This window comes from Heterodontus francisci, unplaced genomic scaffold (assembly GCF_036365525.1).
Source record: "Heterodontus francisci isolate sHetFra1 unplaced genomic scaffold, sHetFra1.hap1 HAP1_SCAFFOLD_456, whole genome shotgun sequence".
In the NCBI taxonomy this organism is placed as follows: Eukaryota; Metazoa; Chordata; class Chondrichthyes; order Heterodontiformes; family Heterodontidae; genus Heterodontus; species Heterodontus francisci.
In genome coordinates, this window is record NW_027142287.1 from 733275 (window position 1) to 749309 (window position 16035).

At 45.0% G+C, this 16035-nt stretch overlaps 1 protein-coding gene and 1 pseudogene across 1 annotated transcript; one reads left to right on the plus strand and one right to left on the minus strand.

The window, feature by feature from the left end:
- Positions 1 to 407: 407 nt before the first annotated feature.
- On the minus strand, positions 408 to 1967 carry LOC137366936 (histone H2A-like; annotated as a pseudogene).
- Positions 1968 to 10413: 8446 nt separating this feature from the next.
- LOC137366937 (histone H2A-like) lies at positions 10414 to 11985 on the plus strand. Its single transcript, XM_068028486.1, has 3 exons — positions 10414 to 10543; positions 11094 to 11162; positions 11648 to 11985. Exons 1-3 carry the CDS (start codon positions 10414 to 10416, stop codon positions 11983 to 11985), a joined length of 537 nt encoding a protein of 178 aa, XP_067884587.1.
- The last annotated feature ends 4050 nt before the right edge of the window (positions 11986 to 16035 follow it).

The following is a 16035-nucleotide window of genomic DNA, read 5'->3' on the forward strand; positions in this document are numbered from 1 at the left end:
AAAATATTTTCCCGTATCCTTGACCCTTTTTTATTCTGCTTTTATCGCCACAAATTCCTGGTGCTATTTTATGCACAGCTTTAATCTGTCATTTATTTCCCACTCCATGGGAAACGACTCCATTCAGCAATCCTTAAGGGACCAATAACTCAAACTCGGTGTGTAAGTGATAAATTACAGGCTATTGGTAATTCCCCTTCACACAGGCTTCAGGGGGACAGTGAGAAGCCACTGAAATAGTTACTTGAACATTTTAAGTTGTTCCTATTCTGTTCTGTTACTGACATGCTGGAAGTAGACAATAATCAGCCCTTTCACAGAGACTGTGGGTGGCTCTGAAAAGAGCCTTTGGGTTATTGGATGACATTTTGGCCGCTTTACTTTTTCCGGGAGCTCTGAGAGCTGCTTTACTTGGGCAGCAGCACGGCCTGGATATTAGGCAGCACCCCGTCCTGAGCGATGGTCACTCCTCCCAGCAGCTTGTTGAGCTCCTTGTCGTTGCGGACGGCCAGCTGCAGGTGTCTGGGTATGATGCGGGTCCTCTTGTTGCCCCGGGCCGCGTTACCGGCCAGCTCGTGGATTTCAGCGGTCAGATACGCGAGCACAGCAGCCAGATAGACCGGGGCTCCGGCACCCACACGCTCAGCATAGTTGCCCTTTCTCAGGAGCCTGTGAACACGGCCCACCGGGAACTGCAGTCCAGCCCGGGATGAGCGAGACTTGCCTTGGCCCGAGCTTTCCCGCCGGTCTTTCCTCTTCCAGACAATTTCACAATATCACAAATGCTTTCACAAAGAATAGATAATTTCCGCAGCATTTACTTTACATATAGACTGAGAATTCTCCTCATTGGTCGGTACCTAATTAACTTCATTTGCCTACATTCTTCACCAATCAGGTCACTGACAAACAGAAGAGGGCGAGATTTCCCCGCCACGACATCCGAAGCAGAGAATTGTTCAATTTCAAAAAGTCCACCAATTTCATTGCCGGAAAGGAGCGGATTAAAATAAATGTCATTCTTCGTCAAAGATTTAAAATCCCTTCTCTGTATTTTGTTTTATTCAACTTGTAAAATGTTGTTTAAATTGTGGCTTATTCTACAATCGCTTTCAAACTGTCCCTGGTGGGAATAAATCCCTGTTCATTGCATTGGCCTGAAGTGAAACACTCAGTTTCGTTTTCAATCAGAGCTCAGTGTCCTTCTGTGAAAAGAGGGAGCTGGAACGAGTTCTGGAACTGCCCTTAACCTGCTCTGTAATAATCCCATCCCAGGCTGTTGCACTGCGGAGAGTTGCTGTTCATAAAATCATTAAGGGATTAAGGTCGAACCCTAACCACTCAAAGCAGCTGTGAAAAAAAAAAACAGTACAATAACAGCTTTAAGCAAAAAAGTGAAGATGGGTGAGCTGATTATGGGTTCTTGTAAGGCTGATGGGGCAGCAAACACAGCAGTAGGATCCTTATTATATTATACATTGTCTATAAGTGATTTAATGGTGATGTTCGGATGCAGCTTTTTCAGACAGATTGTGGGTGGCTCAATAAAAGAGCCGTTGTGTTTGGGATGTTATTTAGTCCATTGTGCTGTTTTACTTGGAGCTGGTGTAATTGGTCACCGCCTTTGTCCCTTCCAACACGGCATGCTTGGCCAGCGCCATAGGCAGCAGCAGGCGCACGGCGGTCTGGATCTCCCGGGAGCTGATGGTGCTGCGCTTGTTGTAATGGGCCAGGCGGGAAGCCTTACCCGCGATGCGCCCGAAAATATCGTTCACAAACGAGTTCATGATGCTCATGGCCTTGGAGGAGATGCCGGTCTCAGGGTGAACCTGCTTCATCATTTTGTAGATGGAGATGGAGTAACTCTCCTTCCTCGACTTTCTCCGTATCTTGCCACCCTTTGCTGAGGGCTTACTTAAAGTTTTCTTGGCACCCTTCTTAGGAGCTGCTTTCTTCTCTTCAGGCATTTTCAGATTCAATTTCAGACACAGAAATAAACCAAACCCCTTCCGAGTGCGGATTAAATAGACAATTCCACAGCTCTATGCAAATGAGGGATGGGGGAAAGTAAAGATTGTGATTGGGTGATTGGGAGTGATAACACAATGGTTTTATATTTTAATACTCTAATTGGTCTCTTTCGCCATCCAATCAAATTTAACATCTGCAACCAATCGCAAACTCTCTCACTGCATTCAGGAATTACATTTCCCAAAGACTCTCTCCAGCCCCAGTTTCAATTGAAAACTCCACCGGGAAATGTCGCCTGGCTGTGAGGATCCCTTATTCTCAGCAGCTTCTCACATTCCGGCTTCTCTGAGTTGAGCGCTTTGTTGGGTGGAAATATTTAATCAGGCCGTTTCAACAGCTCACAGCCGACACTGGGTGAGAAACCAGAAATGGGAATAGGGGTCACAAACAAGGAGTTCATGCTGAACTTTTATAAATTAAATCACTGGTTATCGGCCTCAGCTGGAGCATTTCTAATTCTAGGTTCCACACTTTAGCAGGGATGTCAAGGCCTGAGAGAGTGTGCAGAGGAGATTGACCAGAATGGCACCAGAGATGCGGGAAAGAACAGCAAAGCTGGATTCATTCTTCTTGGAGCAGAGATGTTAATATAATATTTAATAGTTGTGTTCTACACTGTAATGGGTTTAAGATAATCTGTTCCCACTGGTAGAAGGGTCTGTAACCAGTGGACACAGAATTGTTAAAAGAATCAGACGGGGAGAGGAGGTGATATTTTAACGTGAGTTCTGATGATCAGAAATGTGCTGCTTGAAAAGGGAGGTGAAAACAGATTCAATAATAACTTTCCTGAAGAAATTGAATCATTACTTGATGGGGAAATTACAGGGCAATGTGAAGATGACAGCGAGGTGGAACTGATTAGTTAGTTCTTTCAGAGAGCGGCCACGGGTACAATTGTTCAAATGAACTCTTTCTGTGCTGTAAAATTATGATTTATTGCTGTTCACAAACACCCTGATAAACAGCCAAACTCTGTTTGAGATCTGTAACAGTAACTGGGCTGAAACAGGTCTTTAATAATTTTGGTCTTAGAATAATAGAATGAGTGAATGGTTACAACACAATAGGAGGCCATTCAGCCCATTTATTCCATGCCAGCTTTTTGGCCTTTCTTCCGCACTGCTTTTTTTTTCATTTCAATTACTTATCCAATTCCTTTTTGAAAGCTATGATTGAATCTGCCTTCTTCAGCCTATCAGGCAATGCATCCCAGATCCGAATCATTCACTCCATGGAAAAGTTTTTCATCATGTCGCCTTTCGTTTCACCAGTTTTAAACATCTGGAACTGAGCTGAGTATTTTATTGGCTGTGATTACAGCATCAGAGACCAAAAGACAGCGGCCCAGTCCCAAAATCCACAGAAAGACTCAATGTATTGCTCCGTGTGAGTGATGCTGTTAGAGCAGTGAGCATACCTGCCTTCCAAGCAGCTGGAATAAAAACAGAAAATGCTGGAAATACTCAGCAGGTCAGGCAGCATCTGTGAAGAGAGAACAGAGTTAATGTTTCAATTCAATGACCTTCCAAGTAGCTGTTCCCGGGTTTGATTCCCAGCCATTACAGTTTGGCGTTCCTTAAATTCCTCAGATGAGAAACTGAAAGATAGGAACTGAGTTGGGTGCTGTCTCAAAGGAATTTTGTTTCCCAAACCAAGAAGTGTATAATTTGAATAAATATATTTCCAACACTGAATTCCTTCAAATTAAAGTTAAATTGAACTCTGATTTTGCTCCTTTTTATTGATAATTATTATTTGACCTGAATCATACAGTGGACTCAGAATAGAATTACTCAGATTCATTTTCCCACAGCTATTCCCGTTCCTTATAAAAAAATCAGTTCCTGGATTCCAGAAGCTGTGTATTGGAGGGTAACAAACATATCCACACTATTCAAGAAAGGAAGGAGAGAGAAAGCAAGGAACTAGAGGCCAGTTTGCCCGACATCAGCAATAGGGAACATGCTGCAATCTATTATTACAGACGTGGTAAAGGGTGATGTGGAAGATCAGAATATGGTTGGGCAGAGTCAACATGGATTTATTAAAAGGAAATCGTCAATGATAAATTATTAGAATATGTTGACGTTGTAACTGCCAGGGCAGATAAGGGGAACCAGTGGATGTAGTCTGTTTGGATTTTCAAAAAGCATTCAATAAGTTATCAAACAAGAGGTCATGACACCAATGCAGGTCCCATGCGATTTGGGGATAACATATCAGAATAGATTGAGCATTAGTTAATAGACAAAAAACAAACAGTAGGAATCATTTTCTGTGGGAAAGCTGTAAGTAGTTGGGTCCTGCAAGGATTGGTGCGCGGGACTCAGTTATTGACATTCTGTATCAATGACTTAGATGAGGTGACCGAATGTAATGTTATCCATGTTTGCTGATGAGAAAAAGTGAGGTGGCAAAGTAAACTGTGAGGAGGATGCAAAGAGGGTAAAAATGGATTTAGACAGACTAAGTATGTGGGCAAGAATGTGAGAGATGGAATATAATGGGCAGAAGTGTAAAGTTAGACACATCAGCAGGAAAACAGAAATGCAGAACATTTTTTAAATTAGTGAGAGTCTGGGAAATGTTTACATTCAGAGGGACCCGATTGTCCTTGTTCAGGAATCACAGAAAGTTAACATGCAGGTACTCAACCAATTAGGAAAGCAAATGATATGTTTGTCTTTATTGCAAAGAGATTAGAGTATGAGTATTTATTGAAATTATATAGGCCTTGGTGAGATCACACTTGGACAGCTGTGCATTTTTGGTCCCCTTATCTAAGGAAGCCTTAGAGGGAGTACAGAGATGTGTCACTAGAATTCTTCCTAGGATGAGGGGATTGTCCTACGAGAAGCGATTGAATAGACTAGGCCTCTATTCCCTAGAATTCAGAAGAGTGAGAGGTAATCTCACTGGCACATAAAATGCTCAGTGACTTGACATGGTAAATGCTGGGAGGATGTTTCCTCTCGCTGGGCAATCTAGAACGAAGGGGAACAGTCTCAGTATAAAGGGCTTGGTCATATTTGACTGAGAAGAGGAGAATTTTTTTCAGTCAAAGGGTTATGAATCTTTGGAATTCCTTAACCCAGAAAGCTGTGATGCTCAACCATTGTGTATATTCAAGAGAGATTGATAGGTTTTTGGATACTAAGGGAATCAAGGGAGCTGTGCCAGTGTGGTATGATGGAGTTGAGGGAGGAGATCAGCTGTTATCTAATTGAAGGGTGAAACTATTTCGATGGGCACAGTGGCCACTCCTGCTCTTATTTCTTATGTAAACTTCCATTCCTTCTCAGCGATTGTTCAATTCTTCAAAAACAGAAATACTGCAGCCGCTAGAAATCTGAATAACAGAAGATGCTAGAAGCACTCAGCAGTTCTAGAAGCATCTGTGGAGAGAGGAAGTTGGGGGCAATGTTTCAGGTCTATAGAAGGGTCACAGAACTGGAAAATTAACCCGAGCTTCTCTTCTCCACAGTTGTTTCCGGACTGGCTGAGTGTGTTTAGAATTTTAGGTTTTTTCTTCTATATGTTATCTCTTTCCCTTTTGACTGTTTGCTGTGAAACGTTCAGCATTGTGCTCAGTTCTTTGTGTCGTTATGTTTTCTTTATTTGAAGTAATGCAAATAGTATCCTAACATATCAGACAGAAATACTGCTCAATGTAGTGTAATATATAACAGGGCACATTTACAAATATCAGATCAATGCAGTCAAACATTTTTATTAAGAATGGATTATTTTTATTTATTTTATTTACTCCACACAGGCAATACCCAGAATCGAACCCAGGTCCCTGGAGCTGTGAGGCTGCAAATTATTGAATGAACCAGAATAAATGGGCAATTTCCTCCACCCAAGTTAAAATGAAGAGTGCCACCAGCTCCTTCTCACACACAGTCCGTGCATTATCACTCACAGAGCGCAGAGACACAGACAGGTCATCAGATCCACAGTCTCAGACAGCAGAAATAGTTCCAGAGACACATTTTCAATCCATCAATAAAACAGAGCAAGAGAGACAGACGTTGTTTCCATGTCACCCCAACGCATTACCACTGACAGGCAGATACAAATCCCAGTCCAAATTCTCGCCCACTATCAAATTATCAGTGTGTCAATCCCACAACAGTGCAACCTCAGCTTCAAATTAAACACACAGAGAACTGACACGTGGTTCCTGTTTCAAAGTTACAGAATTAACCTCAATAATGTACTCTGAGGTTTAAGTTAAATACCAGCCCAATATTTACACAGGTTATGAGTTTATTATCAGTATTAATTCCCATCAAGTTTCCAGACACATACATTAGACTCAAGTCCATAATCAGATTGAGAGATTCTGAAATATCGTATAACCTGAGATCCAAACTCAGATTCCAGTTTAAAACTCATCCGGATTGTGAAACTAAAAGATACATTATAAATTTGATCAGTATAGTCTGAGCTATAAGTTACATACCAGTCCTGAAATCTCGTACAGTGGCAGATGGAAGATACTGTACAATTCCAGACTGAGCTCATTTTACATGCAAGTCCAAGATTCTCACTCAGACTGAATGGCACTGATCAAATTGATTATTACAGCCTGAGTTACACTTGCACACCAATCCTGTATCAGATTGTAGGATACATTATCTTTCACTATTGTGTTCACAGTGACAGATATTTAATACTAAGCAAAACCTCAAATTTCTTGTCTGCTTAAAACCTACCACATCAGTGGCCTGTTGCTGTGCTGACATTTTATGTAGAATAAATCCAGACTTGCCAACCGTCCCAGGGACGGAAGATTATATAATGAATTCCACACTCACACTGAGTACCAGATACTGACAGATAGAGAGTGATGCTGAAACACATGCTCAGTGCCAGATGCTGAAAGATATAGGTTGATTGCAGCACTCACTCACAGTACTTCAGCCTGAGTCATCTAAAGCAACCCAGTGTGGCACAGCTCCAGGTACCCGGGTTCAATTCTGGGTACTGTCTGTGTGGAGTTTGCAAGTTCTCCCTGTGTCTGCGTGGGTTTTCTCCGGGTGCTCCGGTTTCCTCCCACAAGCCAAAAGACTTGCAGGTTGATAGGTAAATTGGCCATTATAAGTTGTCACTAGTGTAGGTGGTAGGGAAATATAGGGACAGGTGGGGATGTTTGATAGGAATATGGGATTAGTGTAGGATTGGTGTAAATGGGTGGTTGATGTTCGGCACAGACTCGGTGGGCTGAAGGGCCTGTTTCAGTGCTGTATCTCTAATCTAATCTAATCTAATGTAAAACACAAACAATAGCACTGAGAGAGTGAGAAAGAGTCCTAAACTCACATAGAGTACCAGACACTGACAGATACAAACTGGAAACTACACACACATGGATATAGTATTGGCTAACCCACAGGAAACGGAGAGTGGGGATAAATGGGGCATTTTCAGATTGGCAAACTGTAACTAATGGATTGTCACAGGGACCAGTGCTGGTGCCTCAACTATTTATGATCTATATTCATAATTGCATGAAGGGACTGAGTGTACTGTTGCCAAATTTATGGATGGTACAAAGATAGGTAGGAAAGAAAGTTGTGAGGAGGACATAAAGTGTCTGCAAAGAGATATAGATAGGTTAAGCTGGTGGGCAAATGTTTGGCAGATGGAGTATAATATGGGAAAATGTGAGATTGCCTACTTTCGCAGGAAGAGTAGAAAAACAGAATATTACTTACATAGAGACAGGCTGCAGAATGCTGCTGTACTGAGGGATCCAGGTACATGAATTACAAAAAAGTTAGCGTGAAGTTATAGCAAGTAATTAGGAAGGCAAATGGAATGTTGGCATTTTTAGCAAGGGGAATGGAGTACAAAAGTAGGGAAGTTTTGCTGTAACTGTATAGGGCATTAGTGGCATCCCAACTAAAGTACTCCATACAGTTATGGTCTCCTTACTTAAGGAGGGATATACTTGCATTGGAATCAGTTCAAAGAATGTTCACTAGGCTGATTCCTGGGATGCAGGGTTGACTTATGAGAAAAAGTTGATCAGATTGGGCCGATACTTAATGGAATTTAGAAGATTGAGAGGTGATCTTATTAAAACCTGTAAGATTCTCAGTGGGCTGGACAGGTAGATGCTGGGAAGATGTTTCTCCTTGTGGGGGAATGTAGAATTATGGGCCACAGTTTCAAGATAAGTGGTCACCCATTCAAGAAAGAGATGAGGAGGAATTTCTTCTGTCAGAGAGTTGCTCATCTTTGGAATTCTGTGCTCCAGAGGACTGTGGAGGTTGGCGCATTGAATATATTCAAGGCTGTGATAGACAGATTTTTTGATGTCCAAGGGAGTCATTGGTCAATGGGCACAGACAGGAAAGTGGAATTAAGGCCTCAATCAGAACAGGAATGATTTTATTGAATGGCAGAGCAGGATTTATAGGCCAAATGGCCTTCTGGAGGTGATGCTGAGTGTCATTGTCGATGTCTGCCCTTGGTGACAAGAGGCTCCCAAGGTATGTGCAATGATCCACATTGTCCAGTGATTCGCTGTGGATCTTGATAGTCGGGGGCAGTGTCGGGGAGCAGGCTGGCAGAGGATCTTAGCTTTTCGGATGTTTTGCTTTAAGCCAATTCTTTCATACGCCTCCATGAATGCATCGATGAGGATTTGAAGCGTGGCCTCTGAGTGTGCGCATATGCAAGCGTTGTCAGCATACTGCAGCTCGATGACAGATGTTGGAGTGGCCTTGCTTCTGGACTGGAGGCAATCTAGGTTCAATAGTTTCCCACTCGTCCTGTAGAGTAGATCTACTTACACGAACTAAAGAACAGCTGATGAGCTGAAAGAGTGCAGGAAATACAGCAACTTGCTGACAGCGACGACATGTGTGGATTCCTCAGAACAGTCAAGACCATTTATGGCCCAAGTTACCAAGGACCTACCCTGCTGAGAGTAAATAATGGAGTGACACTGATCAAGGTCAGAGAAGCAGTCAGCACTCGTTGGAAGTAGCACTTCGAAGATCTCCTCAATCGCAACTCAGTCCTTGATGCAAGTGCCCTTGACCGCATGCCACAGCATGTTACCCACCATGACGTCAGCACAATCCCAGCCCAACAGAAATTGAAAAGGCAATCTAACAGCTAAAAAAAAAAATTAAGGCCACCGGCATAGATGGAATTCCCTCTGAAATTCTACAATACAACAGAGAAGAACACTTAACACAAATACATGGTCTCATTTCCCTCAGCTGGAAGGACGAGAGCATGCCAGGGATCTCTGAGATGCCGTCATTGTGATCATCGCCAAAAATGGTGACAAGACTGACTGTGGTAACTACAGAAGGGTATCCCTGCTGTTCACCACAGGGAAGGTCATCACAAGAGTCCTTCTCAACTGTCTCCTCCCCGTAGCTGAAGACCTCCTACTGGAATCACAATGTGGTTTCTGTCCATCAAGAGACACAGTGGACATTATCTTCACAGCGAGACAACTCCAAGAAAATGTAGGGAGCAGCAGCAACCTTTCTACCTGGTCTTCTCTGACCTGACAAATGCCTTCGACTCTACCAACCAGGAGGGATTATGGAACGTCCTTCTCAAATTTGGCTGCTGGAGAAATTCGTCACCATCCTCCCGTGACTGCACGATGACATGCAAGCTGTAATCCTTCCCAATGGACCTACCACTGACCCAATCCCAATACAAACTGGGGTCAAGTAAGGTTGTGTCATCGCACCAATGCTCTTTTCCATCATCCTCGCCACAACACTCCACCTCATCTCTTCACACTCACATTACCAGACTCTGACAGATACAGAATGGATGTCAAACTGAAACACAGTACCAGAGTCTGACAGATACAGAATGGATGTCACAATCAAACAGAGTACCATAGTCTGACAGATACAGAATGAATCCATACAGTACCAGAGACTGAGAGCTACCGAATGACAGAACACACCCAAACACAAAAGCAGGGAGTAAAAGAATTGAATTGATTGCTCACTCACCTACAAAAGCAGTGACACAACGACACAGAATCAGCCAATAAGTGTCCTCCCAACAACAGCCAGGACATTTCCAGGGAGCTTCACACAGGGAGCTGTTCTTTCAATATAATCTCGGACTGGGGGGAGTCTTTGTGAAATATACTTCCTGACTGTATTAAGAGTGGTTGTGATTGGTAGCAAATATTTAATCTGATTGGATGGCGAAAGACACCAATTAGAGAATTACAATATAAAACCATTGTGACATCACTCCCAATCACCCAATCACAATCTTTACTTTCCCCATCCCTCATTAGCATAGAGCTGTGGGATTGTCTATTTAACCCGCACTCGGAAGGGGTTTGGTTTATTTCTGTGTCGGAAATTGAATCTGAAGATGGTTGAGGAGAAGAAGAAAGCAGCTGCCAAGAAGGGCGCCAAGAAAGCTGTGAGTAAAGGGCGGCAAAAGGCGGAGAAAGTCGAGGAAGGAGAGTTACTCCATCGACATCTGCAGAGTGATGAAGCAGGTTCACCCCGACACTGGCATCTCCTCCAAGGCCATGAGCATCATGAACTCGTTTGTGAACGATATTTTCGGGCGCATCGCGAGTGAGGCTTCCCTCCTGGCCCATTACAACAAGCGCAGCACCATCACCTCCCGGGAGATCCAGACCGCCATGCGCCTGCTGCTGCCCGGTGAACTGGCCAAGCACGCCATGTCGGAAGGGACAAAGGCGGTGACCAAGTACACCAGCTCCAAGTAAAACTGCACAATGGGCTGAAAAACAGATCAAACGCAATGGCTCTTTTAAGAGACACCCACAATCTTCTGAAAAAGCTGCATCCGAACATCTCTAGTAAATCAATTTAAGACGATGTATAATATAATAAGGATCCTACTGCTGTGTTTGCTGCCCCATAAACTTTACAAGAACCCATAATCAGCTCACCTGTCTTCACTTATTTGCTTAAAGTTGTTATTATACTGTGTTTTTGCACAGCCCCTGAATGGCCGCATTAACAGCTGCTTTGAGTGGTGAGGGTCAGACCTTAATCCCTTAATGATTTTATTAACAGCAACTCTCCGCGGTGCAACAGCCTGGGATGGGATTATTACAGAGCAGGTTAAGGGCAGTTCCAGAACTCGTTCCGGCTCCCTCTTTTCAAAGAAGGACACTGAGCTCTGATTGAAAATGTAACTGAGTGTTTCACTTCAGGTCAATGCAATGAACAGGGATTTATTCCCACCAGGGACAGTTTGAAAGCGATTGCAGAATAAGCCACAATTTAAACAACATTTTACAAGTTGAATAAAACAAAATACAGAGAAGGGATTTTAAATCTTTGGTGAGGAATGACATTTATTTTATTCCGCTCCTTTCCAGCAACGAAATTGGCGGGATTTTTGAAATTGAACAATTCTCTGCTTCTGATGTCGTGGCGGGGAAATCTCACCCTCTTTTGTTTGTCAGTGACCTGATTGGTGAAGAATGTAGGCAAATGAAATGAATTAAGTACCGACCAATGAGGTGAGTTCACACTCCATAAGGAAAGTAAATGCTGCGAAAATTATCTATTCTTTGTGAAAGTATTTGTGAGATTGTGAAATTGTCTGGAAAGCTCGGGCCAAGGCTCATCACGGGCTGGACTGCAGTTCCCAGTGGGCCGTGTTCACAGGCTCCTGAGAAATGGCAACTATGCTGAGCGTGTGGGTGCCGGAGCCCCGGTCTATGTGGCTGCTGTGCTCGAGTATCTGACCGCTGAAATCCACGAGCTGGCCGGTAACGCGGCCCGGGACAACAAGAGGAGCCGCATCATCCCCAGACACCTGCAGCTGGCCGTCCGCAACGACGAGGAGCTCAACAAGCTGCTGGGAGGAGTGACCATCGCTCAGGGCGAGGTGCTGCCTAATATTCAGGCCGTGCTGCTGCCCAAGAATACCAGCGTTCAGAGCTCCCAGAAAAAGTAAAGTTGCCAAAATGTCATCCAATAACCCAAAGTCTTTTTTCAGAGCCACCCACATTCTCTGTGAAAGGGCTGATTCATGTCCAATTCCTGCATGTCAGTAACAGAACAGAATAGGAACTAATTAAAATGTTTAAGTAACTATTTCAGTGACTTCTTACTGTCCCCCTGAAGCGTGTGTGAAGGGGAATTACCCATAGTCTGTAATTTATCATTTCCACACCGAATTTGAGTTAATGGTCCCTTAAGGATTGCTGAATGGAGTCTTGACCCATGGAGTGGAAAACAAATGACAGATTAAAGCTGTGCGTAAAATAGCGCCAGGAATTTATAGCGATAAAAGCGGTATAAAAAATGGTCAAGGTTGCGGCAAAATATTTTACCAACAACTTTAAAGAGGTTCTCCAGTAATCGCTTCTTTCCGACACTGAAATTGGCGCCTTTCTCGAATTCAAATTTTGTTAGGACGAGAAGTTAAGCCAATGATTTGCTGTATTTTCTAATTCGAGGCTCTGCGATTGGTTAAGACCTGCGAATGGGAAGAGGGTGACCAATCAGAAGTGAGCGTGGGCTCTAACTGCGGGAATTCCAGGTTCCTGAATGATTGAGCTGAAACTGATCAGTTTCACAAACCCTGTCAGTTTCAGTGCAGGAAACATGGTCTCGGGGGAAATAACATCATAAGTGGGTTTGGTTCCAGTTACCGATTCAAGGGCTGCTGCAAATCTCCCGGATTCCCTCATTGCAGCGAAATCATTTTGAAATTCTATGAAAACACTGGAGGAGTGATGTTGCTTTTCAATGAGGGCATGTGTCGATTGGGGAAATAACTAACTGTCGAGCCTCAGACGCTGTTTCCACAGCCCGTTTAGAAAATCAAATCCACTGCACATCCTTGCTACAACTGAAATGTTAGCCTCAGGGATTCCAGGTTTATACCTGAACACAGCACAGATTTATTCCAGACAATTCGAATCAGTGTATCCGATCTCCCGTTGCCAGATTACTGCTCTCTCTGTGAGGCAGTGGGTGGCTCCTGGAAGAGCCTTTGTTGTGTGTTTGGTGGAAAGGGTCGAGTTGTTCAGCAGCCGAATCCGTTGAGAGTGCGGCCCTGCCGTTTCAGAGCGTACACCACATCCATGGCAGTGACCGCCTTGCGCTTGGCATGCTCAGTGTAGGTGACCGTATCCCTGATCACATTCTCCAGGAAAACCTTCAACACCCCGCGAGTCTCCTCATAGATCAAACCCGAGATCCGCTTGACCCCGCCACGGCGAGCCAGGTGGCGGATTGCTTGTTTGGTGATTCCCAGGATATTATCACGAAGCACTTTGCGGTGCCACTTTGCTCCGCCTTTGCCCAGTCCTTTGCCTCCTCTGCCTGACATTTTTTTTTCTTCCCAAAATATACTTTATTCATAAAAATCTGTAAAAATTACATTCCAAAACAGTTTAAAACAGCATCAAGTCAAAAAATACAAACAGTGCAAAGGTGATCAGTTTCCTTCTATACAATTTTGAGTTGCCTCACAACCCTTCCATTTCATTGTCATGCCATATACATTTTTACATTTACAGCACAAAAACATTTCCCGAAACAGTTCGAAGGGTTTCCCATGAATCTAGCCCCTCAGTACAGCTTGGTGGGGGGACCTTACACTGTGGTCTTTCCCCATTGAGCCTTTGCTGCGGCTGCCCCAGGCTTTAGTGCGTCCCTCAACACGTAGTCCTGGACCTTGCAATATGCCAGTCTGCAACTTCCGGTCGTGGACAACTCTTTGCGCTGGAAGACCAGCAAGTTTCGGGCAGACTAAAGGGCGTCTTTCACCGAATTGATCTTCCTCCAGCAGCGATTGACGTTTGTCTCGGTGTGCGTCCCTGGGAACAGCCCGGAGAGCACAGACTCCTGTGTTGCAGAGCTGCTTGGGATGAAAATCGTCAACAGCCACTGCATCTCTTTCAACACCTGCTTTGCAAAGACACATTCCAGGAGGAGGTGGGCAACCGTCTCTTCCCCACCACAGCTAGTGCAGAGGGGGCGAGACTTCGGGCGTGCAGGAAGGATCTGACAGGGAGGGCACTTCTCACCACTAGCCAAGCTACATCTTGGTGCTTGTTTGAAAGTTCTGGTCATGAGGCATTCCGCCAAATGACTTTGGCGGTCTGCTCGGGGAACCATCCGACAGGAGCCCCCGTCTCCTTTTCCTGTAGGGCCTTGAGGACATTCCGTGCAGACCACTGCCTGATGGACCGGTGGTCAAAGGAGTTTTTCCGCAGAAACTGCTCCACGAAGGATAGGTGGTACGGAACGGTACAACTGCATGGAGCGTTCCGCGACAACGTGACCAGGCCCATCCTTCACAACACCGGGGACAGATAGAAACTCAGCATGTAGTCACACTTGGAGTTTGCGCACTGGAGATCTACACACAGCTTGATGCAGCCGCACACAAAGGTGGTCATCAGGATGAGGGCCACGTTGGGTACATTTTTAGTGCACTTGTCCAAAGATTTGAACATCGTGTCCCTCCGGACCCGGTCCATTTTAGATCCCCAGATGAAGCGGAAAATGGCTCGGGTGACTGCCACAGGGCAGGAGTAGGGTACGGGCCAGACCTGCGCCCCAAACAGCAACCACGTGAGCGCCTCGCACATGATGACCAGGTTCTTACCCACAATGGAGAGAGATCGCTGTCCCCACATGCTCAACGTTTGTTGTCCCTTGGCTACTCGCTCCTCCCAGGTTTTGGTGCACGCCCCAGCCCTTCCGAATCATCTCCCCAGCACCTGCAGGTAATCTGACCTGACGGGGAAGGGGACAAAGGATCGGTCAGCCCTGTTCCCAAAGAACATGGCCTCGCTCTTGCCGTGGTTAACTTTGGCTCCCGAGGCCAGTTCGAACTAGTCGCAGATGCTCATCAGTCTGCGCATGGACAGCGGATCCGAGCCTCTGCCTGACATGATAATTCTTCCATCAGATCACTGCTGGATATAAGAAACAGAATCCTTCAGGCTTCTTTTTGTCGTGGCCGCCCGGACCTGTCTGAGAAAGGCAGGGAGGGGAGGAAACAGAGTGAAGATTAAACAGAGAGCGGGAGGGGAGGAGACACCCAGAGTGACAGACAGAGAGAGAACGGCCCCTTATTTTTCAGCTCCACCTCCAGTTTCCTCCGGGCTGCCAATTTCAAACCCTTTATTAACTGTCGAAACAAAACCCAGCTCTCCACACAAACCCGTCCAGACCCGGCCTTCATGGTCAAAGCTTTCCAGAAAGCCGGAGCTTTTAAATATAATCCCGTTACAATTAACACTCAGTAATATTCCCACCAAAGCAAAGTCCATTCTATAACAAGGAACCTCTTCAGTAACATCACCATTTCCACACACATCCGCTTCCAGCAGTTTACAAATACCTTATTGCAGCTGTTTGGGGAATCTCCGATGTTGAGATTGGAGTTGGAAAGCGGCCTTTACCCAGCTGCGTTATCGTCTCACACTGAATCTGCCAGTCATCCTGTTCTCTTTATTGTGAGAGAGAAATCGTTGATTTCGCAAATGTTCATTTGAAATGATCTCTATTGAGAACGAGCCCGGCTGTGGGACAGGTATTCCAGTGCAAAGAGCTGTCCATGACCGAGTGTTGCAGACTGGCACATTGCAACGTCCAAGTCTATGTGCTGTGGGACGCATTAAAGCTTGGGGAAGCCACCATGGAGTCTCAATGGGGAAAGGCTGCAGTCTAAGACAACATGTCAGCCAAGAGCGACGTCTCAACTCATTCCATCTTAGCTGCCTCCGGAGAATCCTTGGCATCATGTGGCAGGACTGTATCTCCATTGCAGAAGTCCTCAAGGAGGCCAACATCCCCAGCATATACACCCAACTGAGCCAACGGCGCTTGAGATGGATTGGCCATGTGAGCAGCATGGCAGAAGGCAGGATCCCCAAGGACACATTGTGCAATGAGCTCGTCACTGGTATCAGACCCATTGGCCATTATTGTCTCTGCTTTAAAGACGTCTGCAAACGCGACATGAAGTCCTGTGACATTGACC